At 39.4% G+C, this 19,177-nt stretch overlaps 1 protein-coding gene across 2 annotated transcripts in view; it reads left to right on the plus strand.

Moving 5' to 3' along the window:
• SIM1 (SIM bHLH transcription factor 1) overlaps positions 1-9,470 on the plus strand; it is a 72,363-nt gene extending 62,893 nt beyond the window's left edge. For both annotated transcript variants that reach the window (XM_037059709.1, XM_037059708.1), the window contains exons 11-12: positions 1,505-1,907; positions 3,985-9,470. In XM_037059709.1, coding sequence (XP_036915604.1) covers positions 1,505-1,907; positions 3,985-4,715 — 1,134 coding nt within the window. In that variant the 3' untranslated portion in view covers positions 4,716-9,470. The remainder of the gene's footprint in view (positions 1-1,504; positions 1,908-3,984) is intronic.
• The last annotated feature ends 9,707 nt before the right edge of the window (positions 9,471-19,177 follow it).

A 19,177-nucleotide genomic window follows, 5' to 3' on the forward strand; every position in this document is an offset into this window, starting at 1 on the left:
TCTCTCGAGTGTAAAACCATGGTGTGGAGTGCAGGCTTTGAGACCAGATAGACTGCGGGGTGGCTGTACCATTCTATTAAAACTCTCAGTGGTACAATTTCCTCATCTGTAAAATGAAGATGTATTACTGTCTAGGTGGTTATGTGGATTTAATTATACACACACACACACACACACACGATTAACACATTGATAGGCACATAATAAGTTCTCAATGAATGGCTATTATTATCATAGCAAGAAATCTCTATATAGTACTTAGACCTGTGTTTGGCATTAGGTAACCAAAAACTGGTAAAAATTGTATTATTAATTTTAATGGTCATGAGGACCTTCAAACTGAGCATACCTCCTAGAAAGGTCTGCTGAGCCTTTTACCTTTCCTTCAACACCAGACCAAATACTCTGGCAACAAGTAAGCAGCATGATTCCAAACAGGCATAGCACGGCCAGCAGCTGCTTTTCATGATGATCCTATGCATATTTAAAGTTCACTTTAGAAAGCAAGAAGCACACCCCAGTAAACAGGGCCAGCTTATATGGGCAAGACGTTTTAAAAGTTATACTGCAATTGAGTTAGCCAGCACAGCCCTCAGAGCATTAACAGTCCCATGTAAAGCATTATCAATAAGCATGTCCTTGGGTGAGGATTAAAACAATCATGTTAAAAAAAAGTTAGGCTGCAAGCACATTGACGCTTTTCTTAATCCTATTTTTGTTTCGTTTCTTAATTCAGAAAACAAAGAGCAAATAGAAGTAATATATGAAGCTTTCTTCTTGGATTCTTCCTTTGGCAATACCATTTGGGTAGCGACAGAGAATNAAAGTTATACTGCAATTGAGTTAGCCAGCACAGCCCTCAGAGCATTAACAGTCCCATGTAAAGCATTATCAATAAGCATGTCCTTGGGTGAGGATTAAAACAATCATGTTAAAAAAAAGTTAGGCTGCAAGCACATTGACGCTTTTCTTAATCCTATTTTTGTTTTGTTTCTTAATTCAGAAAACAAAGAGCAAATAGAAGTAATATATGAAGGTTTCTTGGATTCTTCCTTTGGCAATACCATTTGGGTAGCGACAGAGAATTTGGGTCTGAAGTTTGGTGCTGCCACCTGCCAACTCTGTGGCTTTGGACAAATTGGTTTTTCTCTTTGTGCCTTAACTTCCCTATCCATACAATGGGTTACTAATATAACCATTAAAGAGTTATTGTAAGAACTACTGGTGTTCAGGAGGAGGGTTGGTAATTCACATTAAGCACTTTCAAGAGTGCGTGGCATTTAGTTCCATCCATGTTTGTAATTATTTTCGTCTCCTCCTGTCAGCAGGAAAAGGATTTTGTCTGACTGCTTACTGATCGCAAGTCAGGGGTGCTCAGCTGGTACTGGAATGAGTCTTCCGTTGGTGCCTTAAGCCCACTGTGTGCTTAGGGGAGCTTGCAGTGTAAAAAGGCTGCTTTCGTTTTTGTTTTTAAAATGCACGCTTTTCACCCTCTTGGTTTCAGTACTCGGGATTTCACACAGAAAGATCGGAATCTGATCACGACAGCCAGTGGGGCGGAAGCCCCCTGACAGACACAGCCTCTCCGCAGCTGCTGGACCCCGCGGACAGGCCAGGCTCTCAGCACGACGCGTCCTGCGCCTACAGACAGTTCTCTGACCGCAGCGCCCTCTGCTACGGCTTTGCGCTCGACCCCTCCAGGCTGGTGGAGGAGAGGCATTTCCACACCCAGGCCTGTGAGGGAGGCCGCTGCGAGGCCGGCAGGTACTTCCTGGGGACGCAGCAGGCGGGGAGGGAGCCCTGGTGGGGCTCTCGTGCAGCCCTGCCCCTGACCAAGGCCTCCCCAGAAAGCCGAGAAGCCTATGAAAACAGCATGCCTCACATCGCGTCTGTCCACAGGACCCACGGTAAGGGCAGTTGAAATGACTCCTGAGCTCGCCGCAGAGGATCCCTGGGCAGGGTTATAATATTCTAGGTGGCACACTGCAGGGATTTACCCAGTGGTTTTCTCCTTTGAATTTACAAAACAGAAACTCACAGCAATGGGATTTGGAAAACCAATTTCGCTCTCTTTAAGTGTATTGATTTCGCTAGTAGTTTACCAAATACATTTATTTAGGATAGGTGAGTAAAAGTGATTCCCATTTTAAACATCAAATAAGTGTAGAAATTAAGTTAAAGTGAATTGTTGAATAAGTCTATTTAACTTGTATTATGTATGTATTTAATTTTTTGTGTTATTTTCTTCTGCATTCTCATGCTTCAGATGTGGACTTGAGTGGTTTGGGGCTCATCCAGCTGTGTCTGTCTCTGAAGGCACTGTTAGCATGTGGGTGGGGGAGGGGGTGCAGTCTTCGTTTCATGGCCTATCACTCACATCCCAGGAAGTTTAACCTTCCTGGACCTCTGGGCATTAAATGCCAGTAACTGCCACCTTCCCTCCTCATTATGGCAACTCGCCATGACCCCTGTGAGTAAAGGGTGGAGACGTACGTAGAACCTCCTGAGATTCTCACCCCGAGATTATTACATGGCTTTATGAACACACAGAAATGGGCATGGCGGTGAAGGCCTTTAGTTCCAGTACACTCTTCTTTGTTCATTCTACAGTAACTTGGTCCAGGAGCCCATTCTGTCCATTTCAAAGTTGGATTCAGTCGGGTTGCTGAAACTCCCCATTTCCTTAGCAGTCAGTGACGTTAGGTGGACCCAGTGGCCCTGATGGTGCTCTTCTTGGCGTCAGGAGGGTGGGCCAAGTGCTAGCCAGGTACCACCTGGCACTGCCTGCCTTCTATGATTTTCATTTTTTTCTTTTTCTCTTTCCCCTTTTACTTTGAGTTTCTCTAGTTTGTTAGACTAGTAATGGAAACCCAAGGCAAAGAACAATGGCTTGCCAAAGAATGGAGTGAGATGAAAATCCTGGCTTAATGTACATGGTCTGGAAGAAAATATTAGGAATAAAAAAAAAAAGAAAAGAAGGGAAAAGGAAAGCAGTGAATGGTGTGATCCAGGGCTTTGCTACGTTCAACCGTTTACAGCTTTCACGTGTTCCTGTTCCTCTTCTCCCTTTTCGTATTGACTTCAGACTTTGAAGAATTTGAGAATTCAGATTCTTCTTCAGGCTTTGAGAGTTATTTAATTCATGGAACATATGTTGGATACACTATTCCTGCATATTAGATCACTCTGCTTAGGGCAGAATGCATTGTTATTAACATTTTACATTTTTATTTATCCTTTACCTTATTTCAGAAACATTCTAAGGTATGAGTTACTCTATGATTATATGTAAAACTGAGATTTTTACCACTAGATTTGAGAATACAATATTTATATCTTTGATTGGGACAATCAAAGATAGATTGTCCATGCATATCCAGACACATATCCATGCATGTGTCTACATATATACATATATTATACATATATACGAAAGTATATATATTCTTAATGCTCGGTTTGAAAGTTAACTTTAGATTCTTTGTTTTAGCTCTACTTAAAATACATTTAGCAATATTGACATTTTAGTTGATTTAGTTGGAATTGGGAAAATAGTACAGCCAATATCATCATCTCCCTCAAACCCAAATGATAGCATCTTCTAAGCATCAATTTAATATGATAATTCTCTATAAAATAAAATAAGCCATATCTATGCATTTTTCTTTCATTATTTACAGCCTGACAGGCACTGATGTGCATACATGGAGTATAGGTACTCTTCACTGTTTTTCTAATTGTCATTCACAACCTACAAACAAGGTTTACCTTCTAAAAATCTTGTTATAGTCTTCATCTGACTTAAAAGCCACAGAACTGTGAATTTCAGAACAATACTTTAATACTCTGTCATAGGGGGAGCCTGTCTATTTCAAATATTGACGCATATATGAAAAATGAAAGATACAAGTTTTCTTTAAAAAAGAAATACATTTTGGGGGTTCATTTTCAAACCACTTACCTTTTACTTTTTCTTGTTTCTAGGGCGAGGTCACTGGGATGAAGATAGTGTGGTCAGTTCTCCAGACCCTGGGTCAGCCAGCGAATCAGGTGAACGATATCGCACTGAGCCGTATCAAAGTAGCCCACATGAACCTAGCAAAATTGAGACTCTGATAAGAGCTACCCAGCAAATGATTAAAGAAGAAGAGAACAGATTGCAGCTAAGGAAAGCACCCTCAGACCAACTGGCTTCCATTAACGGAGCTGGGAAAAAACACTCCCTCTGTTTTGCAAACTATCAACAGGCTCCACCTACAGGTGAAGTCTGCCATGGTTCCACCCTTGCCAACACTTCACCGTGTGACCATATCCAGCAGAGAGAGGGAAAGATGCTGAGTCCCCATGAAAATGACTATGACAACAGCCCTACCGCACTGTCTCGGATAAGCAGTCCCAATTCGGATCGCATTTCAAAGTCCAGTTTGATCCTAGCTAAGGACTATCTCCATTCGGATATGTCTCCTCATCAGACAGCAGGGGACCATCCTGCCGTGTCTCCAAACTGCTTTGGCCCTCACCGGCAGTATTTTGATAAGCATGCTTACACACTGACTGGGTATGCCTTGGAGCACTTATATGACAGCGAAACCATTAGAAACTATTCCTTGGGCTGTAACGGCTCCCACTTTGAGGTAACATCCCATCTAAGGATGCAGCCAGACCCCGCACAAGGACACAAGGGAACGTCTGTTATAATAACCAATGGAAGCTGATGTTTTTTCTAAAATATCTTGTTCTTTAAAGATCTTTAAAACATATTTATAGTTTCATGCCCCAATGACCAGCATTTCCTATGCTACAGCTTATTAGAGAGGATAATTTAAGTTACTGGGTATTTGACACGTGTTCCTTTGAAATCAAAGAAAACAGCACTAGCGTTCAAGGTTATACACAGATAATGGAGCTAAAATGAATATAAAAACTTCCCCTCTAATTATACGGGAACATAGTAGATAAATTTTGAATTGAAGAATAATTGTGTAGATTAAGTGAGCATGTGTAGCACATGGAAGGACTGATGGACGACAGCATCATGCTGTGATGGTCCAGTTAAACACACGCGCACACACAGGCTGCTATGGAAAAACCGCAGTGTCCACTTTCTGTGCAGAGACCTGGGCTGTGTAGTATAAGTGCACCCTAAGTGAGTAACTTTCCTTAACCTGAGAACATTACAATCGTCAAAGAACTGTTCGTTCCCAAGCTGACTAAGAAAGAGGGAGAGATCTGGGAAACTGTTTTCTTCTTTGTGTTTCTAACCAGCCAGCTCATTTGGTTCAGCTATAAATTAGAGAAATGGCTATGGGTATGGAATAAGAGTGGGTTTTCATGTGGCATCCATTAGAAGCAATCAGGAAGTGGTGATTTTTTTACCTTACTTTTGAGTTAGACAAGGAACAGGATCACACTGGCCTATCAGCAAGGGTTCTTCTAAGAGAAAGAACTGAGATGCTGGGACATACATCAGAAACCTGAAGTGCCCTATTGGAAACAGTGAGATAGAAAGGCCAGAGGCCAAAGGAAATGAAGTAATATCTCAAAGCAAGTAACTTAAGGTTCAAAATATGGAATTAGCGTATTTGGGGATCATAAAACCAACCAAATAAAAACCTCAAACCAATTCACCAAGAAAAAAGTCTAATAAGTACGAAAACTAACAGAAACCAGTGAAGTGCTACATGATAGCAGTTAAGTGTTTGAGAAGATTTCAAAGCACAGATGTGCAAATGTGACAACATGTGGAAAACCTCAGGAGAGAGTGTAAGATAAAAGCTTAGGCTGATAGGGGATTTGAAAGGCAAGAATAGTACTTTGACGGGAGGAACAGGTGAAATACTCATTTTCCTTACTGTTTGCAAACAACAAACAATAAGCTTGGTCTTAAGTTCATGTGAAACAGGAGAAAGACCAGCAGACTAGATGCCCAGATCTCTGGGTTCTGGTTTTGACCCTGCCTGTAACTTATTTTGGGACTACAAATGCATCACTCATCACTCCTGGGCCCCAATTTCTTTATCTGTGTGGCAGTTCTGATGTTCTACTGATCCGTGGTTCAGTGGTGCCGCAGAACTGAACTTGCTAATCAGGTAACTCTGCTGTGAGACCCATCACCCCGGCTTCTCTGTACTCAGATAGAGGTCTAGATGCTTCGTAACTTGAGCAGATGCATGGACTCTTTTAGGCACATCCAGTTACAGACAGCTTTCTAGTTCGGCCAATATGAAGATGTTAGAAACTGATGAGGGAAAAGAAAAATAGGTAAGATTTATTTCATGCACTATTCTCTAGTAATCAAAGTGACCTAAGTGATTAAAGAAGTTTCATAGCTAATATTTTCTAGGAGTTCCATGCCGGCAACTCTTGCCATATGCAGAAGGAAAGTATTGGAAGAAATTGACTTAATTTTTTGACTTAAGAATTTTGAAGACACCATGACATTGAACACTCAGGGATTAGTAATATATTTTCATCACATAACACAGTTATTGGCAATCCATAGGTAGGTGACAATCTGAATGATGATAATCTGAGAGATGAATACTGGGTTGTTTGTACGTGAGAAAAGTGGCTACATGAAGTGAAATACACTTGTCTTGGGTGTGACCGAGCAACATTGTGCTGTCAATGGAAAAAGTGCAAGTCAGTGAGAAAGTTAGTGCTTACATATACTTTCAAAAAAGTTCAAACGATAAAAACTACATATTGAACTATACAAGCAAAACTATTCTGTAATTTTGAGAAAAATATTTATGAGAAGCCCTTGGAATACTTAAAAGTAAATTTTGATCATTTTGCAATGTGAAGTAAGGTTTTAGGAATGCTAAAGGTTTTGCAGACTTCTGTAGAGGAATAAATGATTCAATGACACAAGTGTCTGAAGAATATGGTGTGTTTTGGAAAGGAAGTCTATACAGATGGGTTTTATTGATGGTACACGTTCTACAGAAAAGGTCAGAGACAGATGCTATAAAGGAAATGGAATCTTAGAAAAACGAACTGATTTGGAAGAGAAGACTGTCCTTAAAGAAATTTCAGTGGAATATTTACATGGAAAAAATTAGTTGAGGAAAGAAATAAATTATAAACTCTGCAAATAGGGTATAATCAGAAGGAATAATGCTCCTTAAAATGGTAAGTCTAATATTTTTAAATGAGAACAGAATTAACTAAATTATACCTTTAAAATTTTGATAGTCTGACCCAGTTTTAAATACAGCTTATTTACTTTACATATCAATAATTTCACAGTAGCATATTTATATTACATATAATACCTACAGGCCCACAGTATTATATAGCTCACATTTTTTGCAACATGGCGTGATTATTGCAAAATGACCCAAGATAAGTTGAGATAGTTTTTGGCAAGGTTACTTTTTAATGTACTGTGCACATACATATATTAAAATATAGTTATAATCTACATTATTTTGTTCTGTGCAGGAACGTAATACCTCATAATGAGGATGTCACCTGTGTCTTTTAAAAACATGGGATGTAAAATATGTGTGTTCCTGATAACTTAATCAGTTAAAATTAAACTTAAATTGGCTTTAATTTTAATCCTTGATCTCCATAACTTCATTAAATACTGAGAATCATAATACTTGATTGAAATAGAGAGAGACACATGATTTGTATATCACCTTGGGGATTTGTAGGAATGCGCTCTACCCAATTGCTCTACAATGTATAGCAATTCATTAGATGAAACAAAGCTCATGCCGTCTAGTAATATTAAGAATATCTTTATTGCCTGTTTTATCTGCCTGTCCAGCCTAGTTTAAAAATTTGGATGACCAAAGAAAGAAATGAATATTTCCCCTGCCCTTCTGTGGAAAACTTTTGTTAAAACTATTATTGAGAATATACAGCCTTGACAAATTATTTTTGGGTGCATGATATTATTGTTAGAGTCATTACAGATCAGACATGTAGGTGTGCTTCAGCTCCATCGTTTGACATACTGTGTTGAATATAAAGGACCAGCTTTCTAAAACTGTAATTGCCTGGTAAAAAAGAATATGGCACCGTGCTGATATGACATTCAAAATGAGACAGGAGGCAAGAGATGATTTGCCTTCAGTAAACCCTCTCACTCTGTCCTGGTTTTATTTTATGGGATTAGGCTATTTCCATTGGGTGGTATTCTTAACTTTCTCTATACCCTGCTGCCCCTTGATGCCTCTGGGCAGAGAATCCACTTAAAACCAGCTTTAATGGGATCTTCTGGAAAAGCATAATATGCTCCATTTTAAAAAGCGGGGGATAAAGATTGATTCAATAAAAGATCATTTGGAAAATATGCAGAGATATTTTAAAATTAGAAAAAGGCCTTCCCCCCAAGACCTAGAACACTTAAATGTAATAGAAGACACTACAGCTATAGAGACGTTCTGAATACAGGTGTGGTATTTTATAACTCCCCCTCTCTCTTTTCATTGCTGACACTATTATGGGGGTTCCCCATTTCACCCCTTTGCCCCCCTTCTCTTTCAAGAGCAGGATATTACTAAGATGTTCCATGAAATTCTATTGATACTAGTAGAATTTGGAAGTGACAGAGTGAATGCTGATACTTAGAAAACTGAGGATTTGGCCTTTTTGGGGTCACTTACCTGGCTCAGTGGGTAGCTGACAGTTTAAGATACTCTCTTCAAAGCATTCGAATGCCCAAATCTGACTCCCTAGCTTGTTCACATCACAGGACATAGACATACATCCTATGGTTCTCTAAGTAAGTGATTCAACTTTTATGTAAATGTCAGGTTTTTTCAAATAGGAATTTATTTGACTCCAAGGCAGCAAAATCTATTATTTCTTACTGGGAAATCCATTGTGGATAAAACATTCATTATCATTCTAAAGTTTAAATGAAAGACAGAACAGCTATAAACATATGGAAAGGATATCTTACATAGAAAATGTTCTTGGGGAAATTTTCCGTGTGGTGCGCATTTCTTGCACACAAAAGTTGTACGGGTAGCGCTTCACTCAAAAAGTAAGCTTGTGCTCATGTCCAAATAGGGGTTTGTTCAGAGTTCCTTCTCTCAGATTGTATGCAGAAAGGCTGTATGTGTGTAGACATGCATTCACACACATTCATACATGCAACAGGATGTAAACACACCACACATGTGTTACATGTATGCAGCACATTTGACACAATATTTACATGTATGTCTACACACAAACATGCACACATGCGATTGTAAAGCAAGAAATAAGATTGTATTCTGCTGTGCTTTTCAAAAACTGATGGTTCACATAAGAAATCCTAATTAATAATTTTAAAACAGGCATTTATAGTTTTAATTATTGTAATTTTGCTGCATGGGGCTTTGCTTTTATAAACCTGTACAGTGGAAAATTTGTCCAAATTTGCTGATCTGGAACACATTTAATCACAATTGAGTTTATACCCAACAACCCTGGTGTGTTTACATTTCAAGAGAAATGAAATGGCGTGAAAAGTTTTTAGAAGTACTGTAACTTTTTTCATTTTCTTTTCCAAAGGGGACAAATTTCAAAAAATGAAACATATGAGTAGGCACTTCAAAAAAGATGAAATATTTTATGTTTGTTTTTTGACTGACATGATATAAAAAGGATTATATTTGTGAAAGAAGATGCTGATTGCCAATATTTCAAATACCATCTTGCAATGTAAAGTTTTTAGTGACATCGTAGTATAAATCTGTAATTTGAACTTTTACTTTGGAATGTAAAGTAGAAAACATTAGCTATGTCAATGATATCTTGCAAAGTGTTCCCATTTATAATTATTTATATTGTAAATAGCTTTCTGAAGTAAATTCGAAGTTAACATGTGCATAAAATGTATTTATTATGTGACAAATTTTTTGGTTTTAAATATAGTTACCAATATGCAGTTTGAGTCTGAGTTATTCATTGAGAGAAATATTTGTAGGACAAAATGGTGTCAACCAGCAGATTACAACTATAGGGGGTGAGGACTGCTGTAGCTCTAGATTCTGTTGGGATGGATAAAACACACACACATACACTATTAGCAACCTGGTAATAGAAGCTTACAAATATGCACAATAACTATTAAGTGACAGGTCTAATTTTTAATTAGACACTGGAGATCGTTTTCTCAATTTTCCATCAGAACATCTTAAGCATCACTCCTCTGGTCTGTCTCTATTTTGCTAATATAAAGCAAGAAATATGAAAGTACAGATTACAATTTTAACGCCCAAGGGAAAGGAAAACCTGTAATATTGATGTTATTTAGTTTGCTGCCATTCAAAAACAATTTAAAAGCATCTTGATAATTTTTGTTTTAGAATTCAAAGTATTTTTAAAATTTAAAACAGGAAATTAAGGTCAAACAAAAATAGATTGTCAGGTGGTTTTCTCTTAAGCATTTTTAAAGTACACATTTTTTCCCTCTAGAGATTTCTGATTTACCTTCATGTGTTCCAAAAACTGTCAAGTTGGTCAGTTCAACAAACTGACACAATGTATCTTTAATTTGACAGAAATATTATTTGTATTTCATAAAGTTTTTTGATAAAGCTACATAAAATATTGTCATTGATATTACAGCATTTATCCAGTTTTTTCCAACACGATTCTTCACATATTTGTTTTAGTGCTTTTGTTTCTGAAAATAAAATCTCCACCTACTTTATACTCCAAAATAACTGTACTTCCAGTTCCATCTACAACTTTATGAAATACCTATTATATGCCCCAAACAGGACGGATACCCAAAATCTTTCTCACTGTAGGACATTATAGGAAAACACATGCAGAGGGTTTTTGATTTTATTTATGTGCTTCCAAAGTGTAAAGTCTTTAGGTAATCAAAAAAATCACAAATGTTTATTGGTTCATACTGTGCCAGGCACTGAGCCAGGCTCAGATTATCACTGAAGTGTGAGTGGAGACCATCACAGGGAGACATGCCAATAAGCTCTGTTTCAATGATGAGGAGCGTGAGACTCAGGGTGGTTAAGGGACTGAAGTGGCGAAGATGACATTTTGACCCAAGCGGGTTTACTCCAGAGCTTCATTCAGCTTTCTTTTTTTCCATCTGATAAAAAAAAATAAGTGAAAGAAGACATTGTCTCAATGGTGGTTGCACAAGAGAGATCACTCAGTCCAACGGTGGCTTCAGTGGCCCTGCTATGGTCTTAGGGCTGGGTTGTCATTTCTCCATACTTACTCTGACACCTGAGGACCAGCCTCAGGACACGCAGGCCAAGCCAGCTGCTGCCCCTTACATGGTACTTTGTCTTCCCACTGAATGAGCATCTGATATTTCTTTTCTACGACCATAATACCAGGAAAAGCCTAGGGCACAAGAAACTACAGGCAAGTTACCCTAACAGGATCCCCATGATATCTGAAAAAAATTTTGAGGCTTTTTCAATAAACAAAATACAAGTGGCTTACTTGGCAATTAGAAACTATACAATTTATTCAACCAACATTTTAAGGATAGGCAAAACAAAAGTTACTACCTTTTTATGACAGTCCTTAAACCCTCCCTTTGGTTTCATGGAAATCTTTTCTTCCTCTTTGGATAAAAACTGACCAAAGCTCACTTTACCAAGAACGGGTATGTCACCATTGCCTGTATTATTTAAGGCCCTGGTTTTGAGGGTACTTTGTAGGTTGAGCTTACGAGGTTGTAGCAACTACCACGTTACCACTTGAGGGAAAACTGCACTGCCTGAAAATTGTCTGACAGGAAGGCTGCCTTCCTCAGAACACACATGATTCCTATAAGGTCTCCAAGCATCGGGATGAGCCTGCTGGGACCAGCCTGCCTCTGGCTGCCTCAGTGGTGGTGGTAAATCCCGGGGGCCAGCAACCCAGGCAGCCCGTCCAGCCATCCCCAGCCCCTGGCCTCGGCCTCACAGTGTCAGGAGGGTCGATTCTCTGTAGCACTTCTTGGCCTTTTCGTAATTATGCTTTATTACTTAATATGTGTTGCATTTACTGATGTAATTAGATCCAGGGTGGGAGAAATGTAAAACAGCCCTGGCTTTGGGAGTTTGTAAATAATCTCTGCTTTGTTCAGCTTCCCCCAGGTCAGGCTCCTGTGTGGGGAGTAATTCCATATGGGAATCTTACTCAAGTGCCATCTAAATAAACCTTAAAGGAAATCTTGGCAGTATCTCTCAAGCCATAAGGAAATCATTCTCAGTTTCTGGGGAGGATTTTCTGATAGCTTTGTTTGATATATACATATCTCAAACCTGAAGAGTCTCTTTATGGGTAAGGTCTCCAAAGTTCTCTTGGGGATGGATAATTAGGATTTAATATGAGAAGACTCATCCAGACAATAATTCAGGTCCATTATTCAGTGCATTTCTACATTTGTAATTTCTAATTTCATCCTTTGTGTTACTCAGGTGCCACACGAATTATACTAGGCAGGGTTTGTCTATGGTGCCATGCTAAACCTATTGTTTTAAAAGTCAGAGAAACATGTTTAATCAACATCTGCAATTCTGTTACATAATTAAAGGTCATTAATAGCTAAGAAAAAAATTTGGGGGTGTGGAGGAGAAGAGGAGGGAAGGCCGTCAGATTTTTGAGTGACTTAAATACATCTTGCAATCACCTGTGTACCTTGCTTAAATATCTACATCTCCTATGTAAGTGGCCCTGATGTTCTTCTTCTGCATAAAATTAATGTATGTGAAAGGTATTTTTTAGTGTAAGACATAGAATGTTTTATTCTTGAAATTCAGTTTTCTTTCATGAACACTGCTGTCACTCCACTGAAGGTCCCCTGAAGGAAATAAAATGGCTAAGGAATTCTACTGCTCTTTTGTATCACCTTGGTTGGTGTACAGTCAGGTCTCCAGGTCTCCTTCTTTAGAGCTTTTATGACATATGGTATTTCTCCAAATTTTCACAAGCTCACTCTATCCTGCAGACACCAGGCCATTTTATTTCAGTGACCGTCTCTAAATGAAGACTTTAAAAAAAGAGGTGTACATAACCATTGTGTGACCCCTACAGCTACAAAATTAACAACCATCTAATCTACGGCGCTTTTTAAAAGAAAGAGATTGAGACCAGGCATGACACCTCTCTTTGGACGTTCCTGGACTTCAACCCTTTTGCAGCTCTCTTCCCCCGCCTACCGTCATCTCTCTCTCTCTCCTCACCTGAGGGTATTTTTAATTGCTTTTACAGAGAGGAAGAGAAGGAGAGAAACACTGATATGAGAGAGAAACATCCATTAAGTTGCCTTTCATAAACTCCTTGACACGGAGTGAACCTGCAACCCTGACTCAGCTCCTCCCTGGATGAAGTATACCAGTGTTCCTTTGACATACACTTAGGTATATACACGTACATACAGGCACACATGGGCACACACAGGCACATATGTGGGCATACATACATGCTCTGCTCTGCTTCTCTCCACTCTGTCCTGATGGCCAGTGTTTTAAATCCTGAGAGCAGTGGGCTGGGATAGGGGTAAAAGGCAGAAAACTGCACTTGAACAACACTAAAAATAAAAATAAATAATAAATGAATAAATCCTGAGAGCAACCTGAATCCTACTCTGAGTTGCAGCCTGAGTGCTCTGGAGCCCCCAACAGCTCTCCCCAACATCTCAAAATATATCTATATTTTTGTCCTTTTTTTCTGCCATTGTGAGCAGATAATGAAGCAATGCCTTTGGGCCCCTCAGCGTGCAGCAAAATGCTCAATAGACATTAGTGTTTAGCGTTAATGAGCCTCAGAGAACACGGACATGCAGTTTTCTACCTCCCTTTATCCATCATCCAGTCAGCGTTCAACTACCACTTACTAAGGGCCTCCATGAGCCGACACGCAGCTAGCCACTGGCAGTCCAAAAGGAACTGTGGCCCAGACTCAAGAGGTTCACATTTGGGGGGAGGTGGTGAAGGAGAACCAGAGGACCTTCCACTCCTCCACCACTTTCCTTCAGTTCCCCGGCTTCTAATACCTGCCTTGGCTGGCCATTCCTTGACTGACCCTCTCACTCAGCCTGGGAACTCACATTTTCCTGACCTCCCCGTATGGATGTTCTTAGCCAGGTTGGCAGCTGCTCCCTCGGGTTCTCTAGGGTGTTTGGACTTTTTCATTGGCAGCAAAGACCCTCAGTGCAGGAACGGCTCCCTATCCTTCCATTTCCTCCAGGCCCAGCCTCCAGAACAATGCCTGACACGTGATAGAAGCACAGTACATACGTGTCCAGTGAGTGAAGAAAGGATCCCTCACAAATGATGTATGTCAGACTATTTGATCTTGGTCGATAGTTAATATCATAAAACTTCCTGGGGCTTGTTAACCCAAAATAATATTCTGGATTCAATAAATATTACAATGCTTCATGGTTTCTTTTTAGGAGAGAAGCTTGCAACTTGTTTCCACTTTCTGAATTTGAGACCTGACCAGTTTCAGTCACATGAACAAATTGTCTCTATTGCCCGTACACCAGAGGAGATGGTGCACCTGCAACGCCTTAGGGCCCTTCCCGGCTCCCACGGTGAGGTGGGCACCTTGCATCCTGTCTCTCCTCCCTGCTCAATTCCACCTTTCCCTCTAATTTACCCCAGCACTCCCTTTGCACTTTTGATGCATATTCCATGTTTCTAAGTTGTATTACGTGACATCAATCCATTTTAAAAAATGCTTTCCCCAAACCTTACCCTGTCGTTTTGTGAGATGTTGCCACCAATTCAACCTCCTTACTTCCTTTCCAAAATCTCTCTCTTCCCCTCCAGCGTCCTTCCGCCTGTTCTGCAGTACACATCTCCCATACTGTGGGCAGTGCCTTTTTCCTCAACAATTCACGCTATTCATCTACTTAAAAGACATTTTGTGTCCCTAGTGAGGCTGAGTGAAACTGAAATCCTTTAGTGTGTCACATCAGATGCTTCCCAACCGAGCCCCAGACTGTCTCTCTGGTCTTCTCCCCACTTGTCCTCCCAGACACCCCAGGTTTCTGTGGCACTGGGTTTTCCAGCCTTCCTGGAACGGGCCATGCTCTCCATCACCCTGGGCCTTGGCATGGCTGTGCTCCATCTGGAATGCTGCCCCGCCATTCTTTGTTGGGAAAATCCCCCTTCGCCTCTGAGGCACAGAGTTCTCAAGTGATGCCTGGAGCCTGATTCCATTTGGGAAAGTCTCACACTTCTTTTCTGGGCTCTCCGAGTGCTTGGTTCTTATTGCTGTTAGAAAAATTTATGGAGTATACTATGAGTTCTAGGATTTTTGTTAAATTATAAAAACAACAGGCTAGTTAAAAAATTGACAAAATGGGAAATACATACAGTAATAAAGAAAAAATTTATAATTTTGCAACTTCTCTTTATTTTCATTCAATGATGTATAATGGGCATCCTTCTAAGTAAGTCTCTATAAATCTTTTATTCCCTCATTCCCTTTAATATGATATTTTATAGTATAAATATGGTGTGACTTACAAGTATTCCATTTTTGATAGCCATCTACTTCTTATCAATTTTTACATTTTTAAAATATATCTATCTATCTTTGCAAGTAGACCTTTTTGAAACTGTGATGTTCAGTAGAACGGTTTCCTGGGAGTAAAATTGCTAGGTCAAAGGGTATCTTCCACTTCAATAAATGCTACCAAATTGCCCTCCAAAGACATTGAAAAAGGGTACTGTACCCCAACAGTTTATGGGATTGTATTCTTGTCCTTGAATAAAGTTTCTTATATTGTTTCACACAGATCTTGTTCATTTCTTGACTTTATTTCTAGGTACTCAGTAACTTTGTGAACTACCAATGTGTGGCTCTTTTCAAATAATTTTTTTCCTAACTTGGAATTGATAGTGTATAGGAAAGTGCTTAATTTTTTAATATTTATCTTATACTAATTGTTTTTTATCTAACCCTTGTTACTTCTAATAGCTCTTAGTTGATTCCTTTGGATATTCTTGGTAGATGATAATATTTATTTTGTAATATTCACAATTCTTTCTTCTTTATTTCAAAATATTAACAAATTTTTAAACATCAACAGCAGATACTCATTTTTATCAAATTCCTGTTGGCATTCAAGATGATAATATGTTTTTTCCTAATTTTCTAATGTGAAACATTCTTTTTTAATGTTGAAACATCCTTACATTTCTAGCCAAAACCTTCTCAAAGTTTTTAAAACATACTCTGTATTCAGAGTGCTAATGTTTAACTTCAAAAGTTTTCCTCTATATTTTCACTTGCAATTTTTGTGTGTGTTGGTCCCTATTTGAGTATGAACTCTTTGAGGATAAGGTCCATGTACTGATCTGCTGAAAATGCCCCTCACTTCACATAATACCTGCTACATAGTGGATGCTAAAACAATGCCTGTATTTGTGCTCTGAAGACCTGCATTCAAATCCTAGTACTAATACTTCAGATAGTTGTTAATATCAGTTGCTCCTTTGTTTGTATAATGGGCCTATGCAAAGATTAAATGAAAAATCATATATAAGGTATTAACTACAGTGTTTAGAGCATGGGAAGTGATTAAGGTTAGTTTCTTTGCTATTCCCTTTGAAAGAGAAAAACGCCCTGAATTTATCTGTCATGGGGGTGTTATCAGAGCAACCCAAACATTTTTAATGGGTAAAATTATGGATCTCAGAACCTCCACATTCTTACTGTAAAGTGAAGTGATAGATGTCATCTTCCCTGTGATCACTGCCACCAAAAAGATACCGTTAGACGTCTCACAATGACAGCTTGAGAAAACCCTAACATCACACCGATTGTCAGGGGTGCACAGGCCACACATCGTTTTTACTTTTTTTGTTTTTTAGCATATTCCTAATCTGTCCCAAAAGGGTAGAATTAATGCTTACTTGTTAAGTTGCCAGCTCTATTCAGCAGTAAGCTTGAGAATTTTATGATAAGAGTGGTCTAATTTGGGCTTTCTATTTCTTCAGGAAGAGAAAAATAAAGTAAATGGTCTATTTAAACCTGAAACCTCCCTCCATCAAACTTAAATATTAATGTTTTCTCATACACCAGAGAAATATGTTCTATTGCCTATGCATGAAGTCGAATCAATGTCTCGGAAAAGCCCTCTGGTGTCATCTCACTGGATGGTATCAAATAGAAATACAAAGCCCAGATGAAACGAAGATGAGAGAGTAGAAATTGTGACAGGGCTATTTTTGAAATGATGCTCTTAGGAAAAGCTGCTGATTGAAATCAATACCTCAAGACCCGGAATCTGAAAAGACCATTTCTGAGACCTGAGAGGGTCACTGAATAGAAGTGTCAGTTGATAGTATTCAGACCATGCAATTGCTTTCACCAAGGTGCCTCTGTGTTTACTTAAGTGACTTGTGGTAGCTGGTGGCTGAGCATACATTGAGAGAGTCTCCCTGGACGTGGGCTCAGGGGGGGAGGAGACTAGAGGGGATGTCGTCTGTGGTTTAAATGAGTAAGTCCTAGTGTGCTATATTGGAGGAAATGAATTGAGCTGGATTTCCTTTTTTATTTATTCCCTGGGGAAAAGAATCTGTGAAGGATGTGAAGACTATACACCTCATAAATGTTAAAAAAGTTAGTGTACTCCAAACCTTGCACTATTCATTTTGGACCAGGTCTTATTAATAAGCTATAATTGATCAGAGAAAATTAATTTGCACAGATCTCTGCTAATGTCTCACAATTTCTACAAGGTACATGGAGGCATTTTCTCTTTGTAAGTATAAGATTTTGTGTGTGTAGGTGTGCTGGGGTGTGGTGTGATACAGAGGCTGCTCATGCGGCTTCAAACTACTTCCTGTAGAAGTTGCCAGATCACTTAATTATACTAAAATCTGAGATAATTTTGTGGGGAGACATGCATTTTTAATGAAGCACTTAGTCTTTCAGTTTTCATAGCACTCGGTTTTAAAATTGAAATTACAGGGAGATTTGATTTGTCTTTTTGTATGTCAAAGTGAGTAAATTCACATTTTGGTGTCCCTTGCATATCAGGAGCATTCATTTTGTCACTACGTTTAGGGTTGTTCATCTGAATGACATTGAATTCTCTCAGTTCAGGTGCTCTAGACCCAGCCTTCCACTTCCTCACCAACCGTGGGGCTGCCCCAGATTCACGGGCATGTCACAGGCACAGGAGACCACCACAGACTTAGGAGTCATAATCTCCACCTCCACCCCTATCCCCAGACTCTGTCACATGCTTCAGGGCTGGACAGGCTCTTCATAACCATGAACTTGGTCAAACTGGATGTATGTTAAGCTTTGGAAAGAGCATCAGGGTGTTCAGATGTCAGGGCAGTGTGGAATGTCACACAGCCCCGTCAGTTGCCTTGGTTTTTAAAACTATGTTTAAAGGGTGCTGCCACTGCTCTGAGAAACTCCTCCAGTGGAGAAGCAGTGAATACAGTGACAAGTGTGAAGTAAGGAAGTAAGACAGGCTGGGTTGTCAGGAGCATTATGAGGAAAACAATCTGCAGAGTCTTGTGCTTCACCCAGTTGTGTCCTGCATACCCATATATCTGACCGTGAATCAGAGCCTGCAGGATTCCTGGACATTTACATTATGTGATTGTGTACTTAGCTACAGAGACTCTGCCTACAAGAACCACCAAAGTAAGTTTGCCTTCTAGCTCTTTTATATACATGCAAGAAAAAAAAGGGGTGTAGGCTGGAAGCCTAACTAGAGACATTGTCTGCCATTTCTGCCTCTGTTTTTTTTTCCTCTTTGAATCTGAAAACACATAAAACCAAGCAGTTGAAATATGATGTCAAAGCCAGTCTTACCGATCCATACTCTGTCACACCAGCAATGTGACTGGGAACAAAGTACTCACTCTGTCCACATCTTGGTGTCCTCACATAAAATGGGGAGAAGAATAATTCCTACTCTCAGGCACATAGACCAGTGGAACAGAACAGAGAGCCCAGAAATAAACCCAAGTCTCTATGGTCAACTAATATTTGACAAAGGGGGAAGAAACATAAAATGGAGTAAAAATAGCCTCTTCAACAAACGGTTTTGGGAGATCTGGACAACTACATGTAAAAAAATGAAACTCCATCACCGATTTACACTGTACACAAAAATAAATTCAAGGTGGATAAAAGACTTAAATATAAGTCATGACACCATAAAAGTCCTAGAGGAAAACATCAGACATCAAACAGCAGGAAAATCTCAGACATTCCACAC

Source organism: Sturnira hondurensis, unplaced genomic scaffold (genome assembly GCF_014824575.4).
Source record: "Sturnira hondurensis isolate 20B ecotype Veracruz unplaced genomic scaffold, ASM1482457v3 Scaffold0011291, whole genome shotgun sequence".
Lineage (NCBI taxonomy): Eukaryota > Metazoa > Chordata > Mammalia > Chiroptera > Phyllostomidae > Sturnira > Sturnira hondurensis.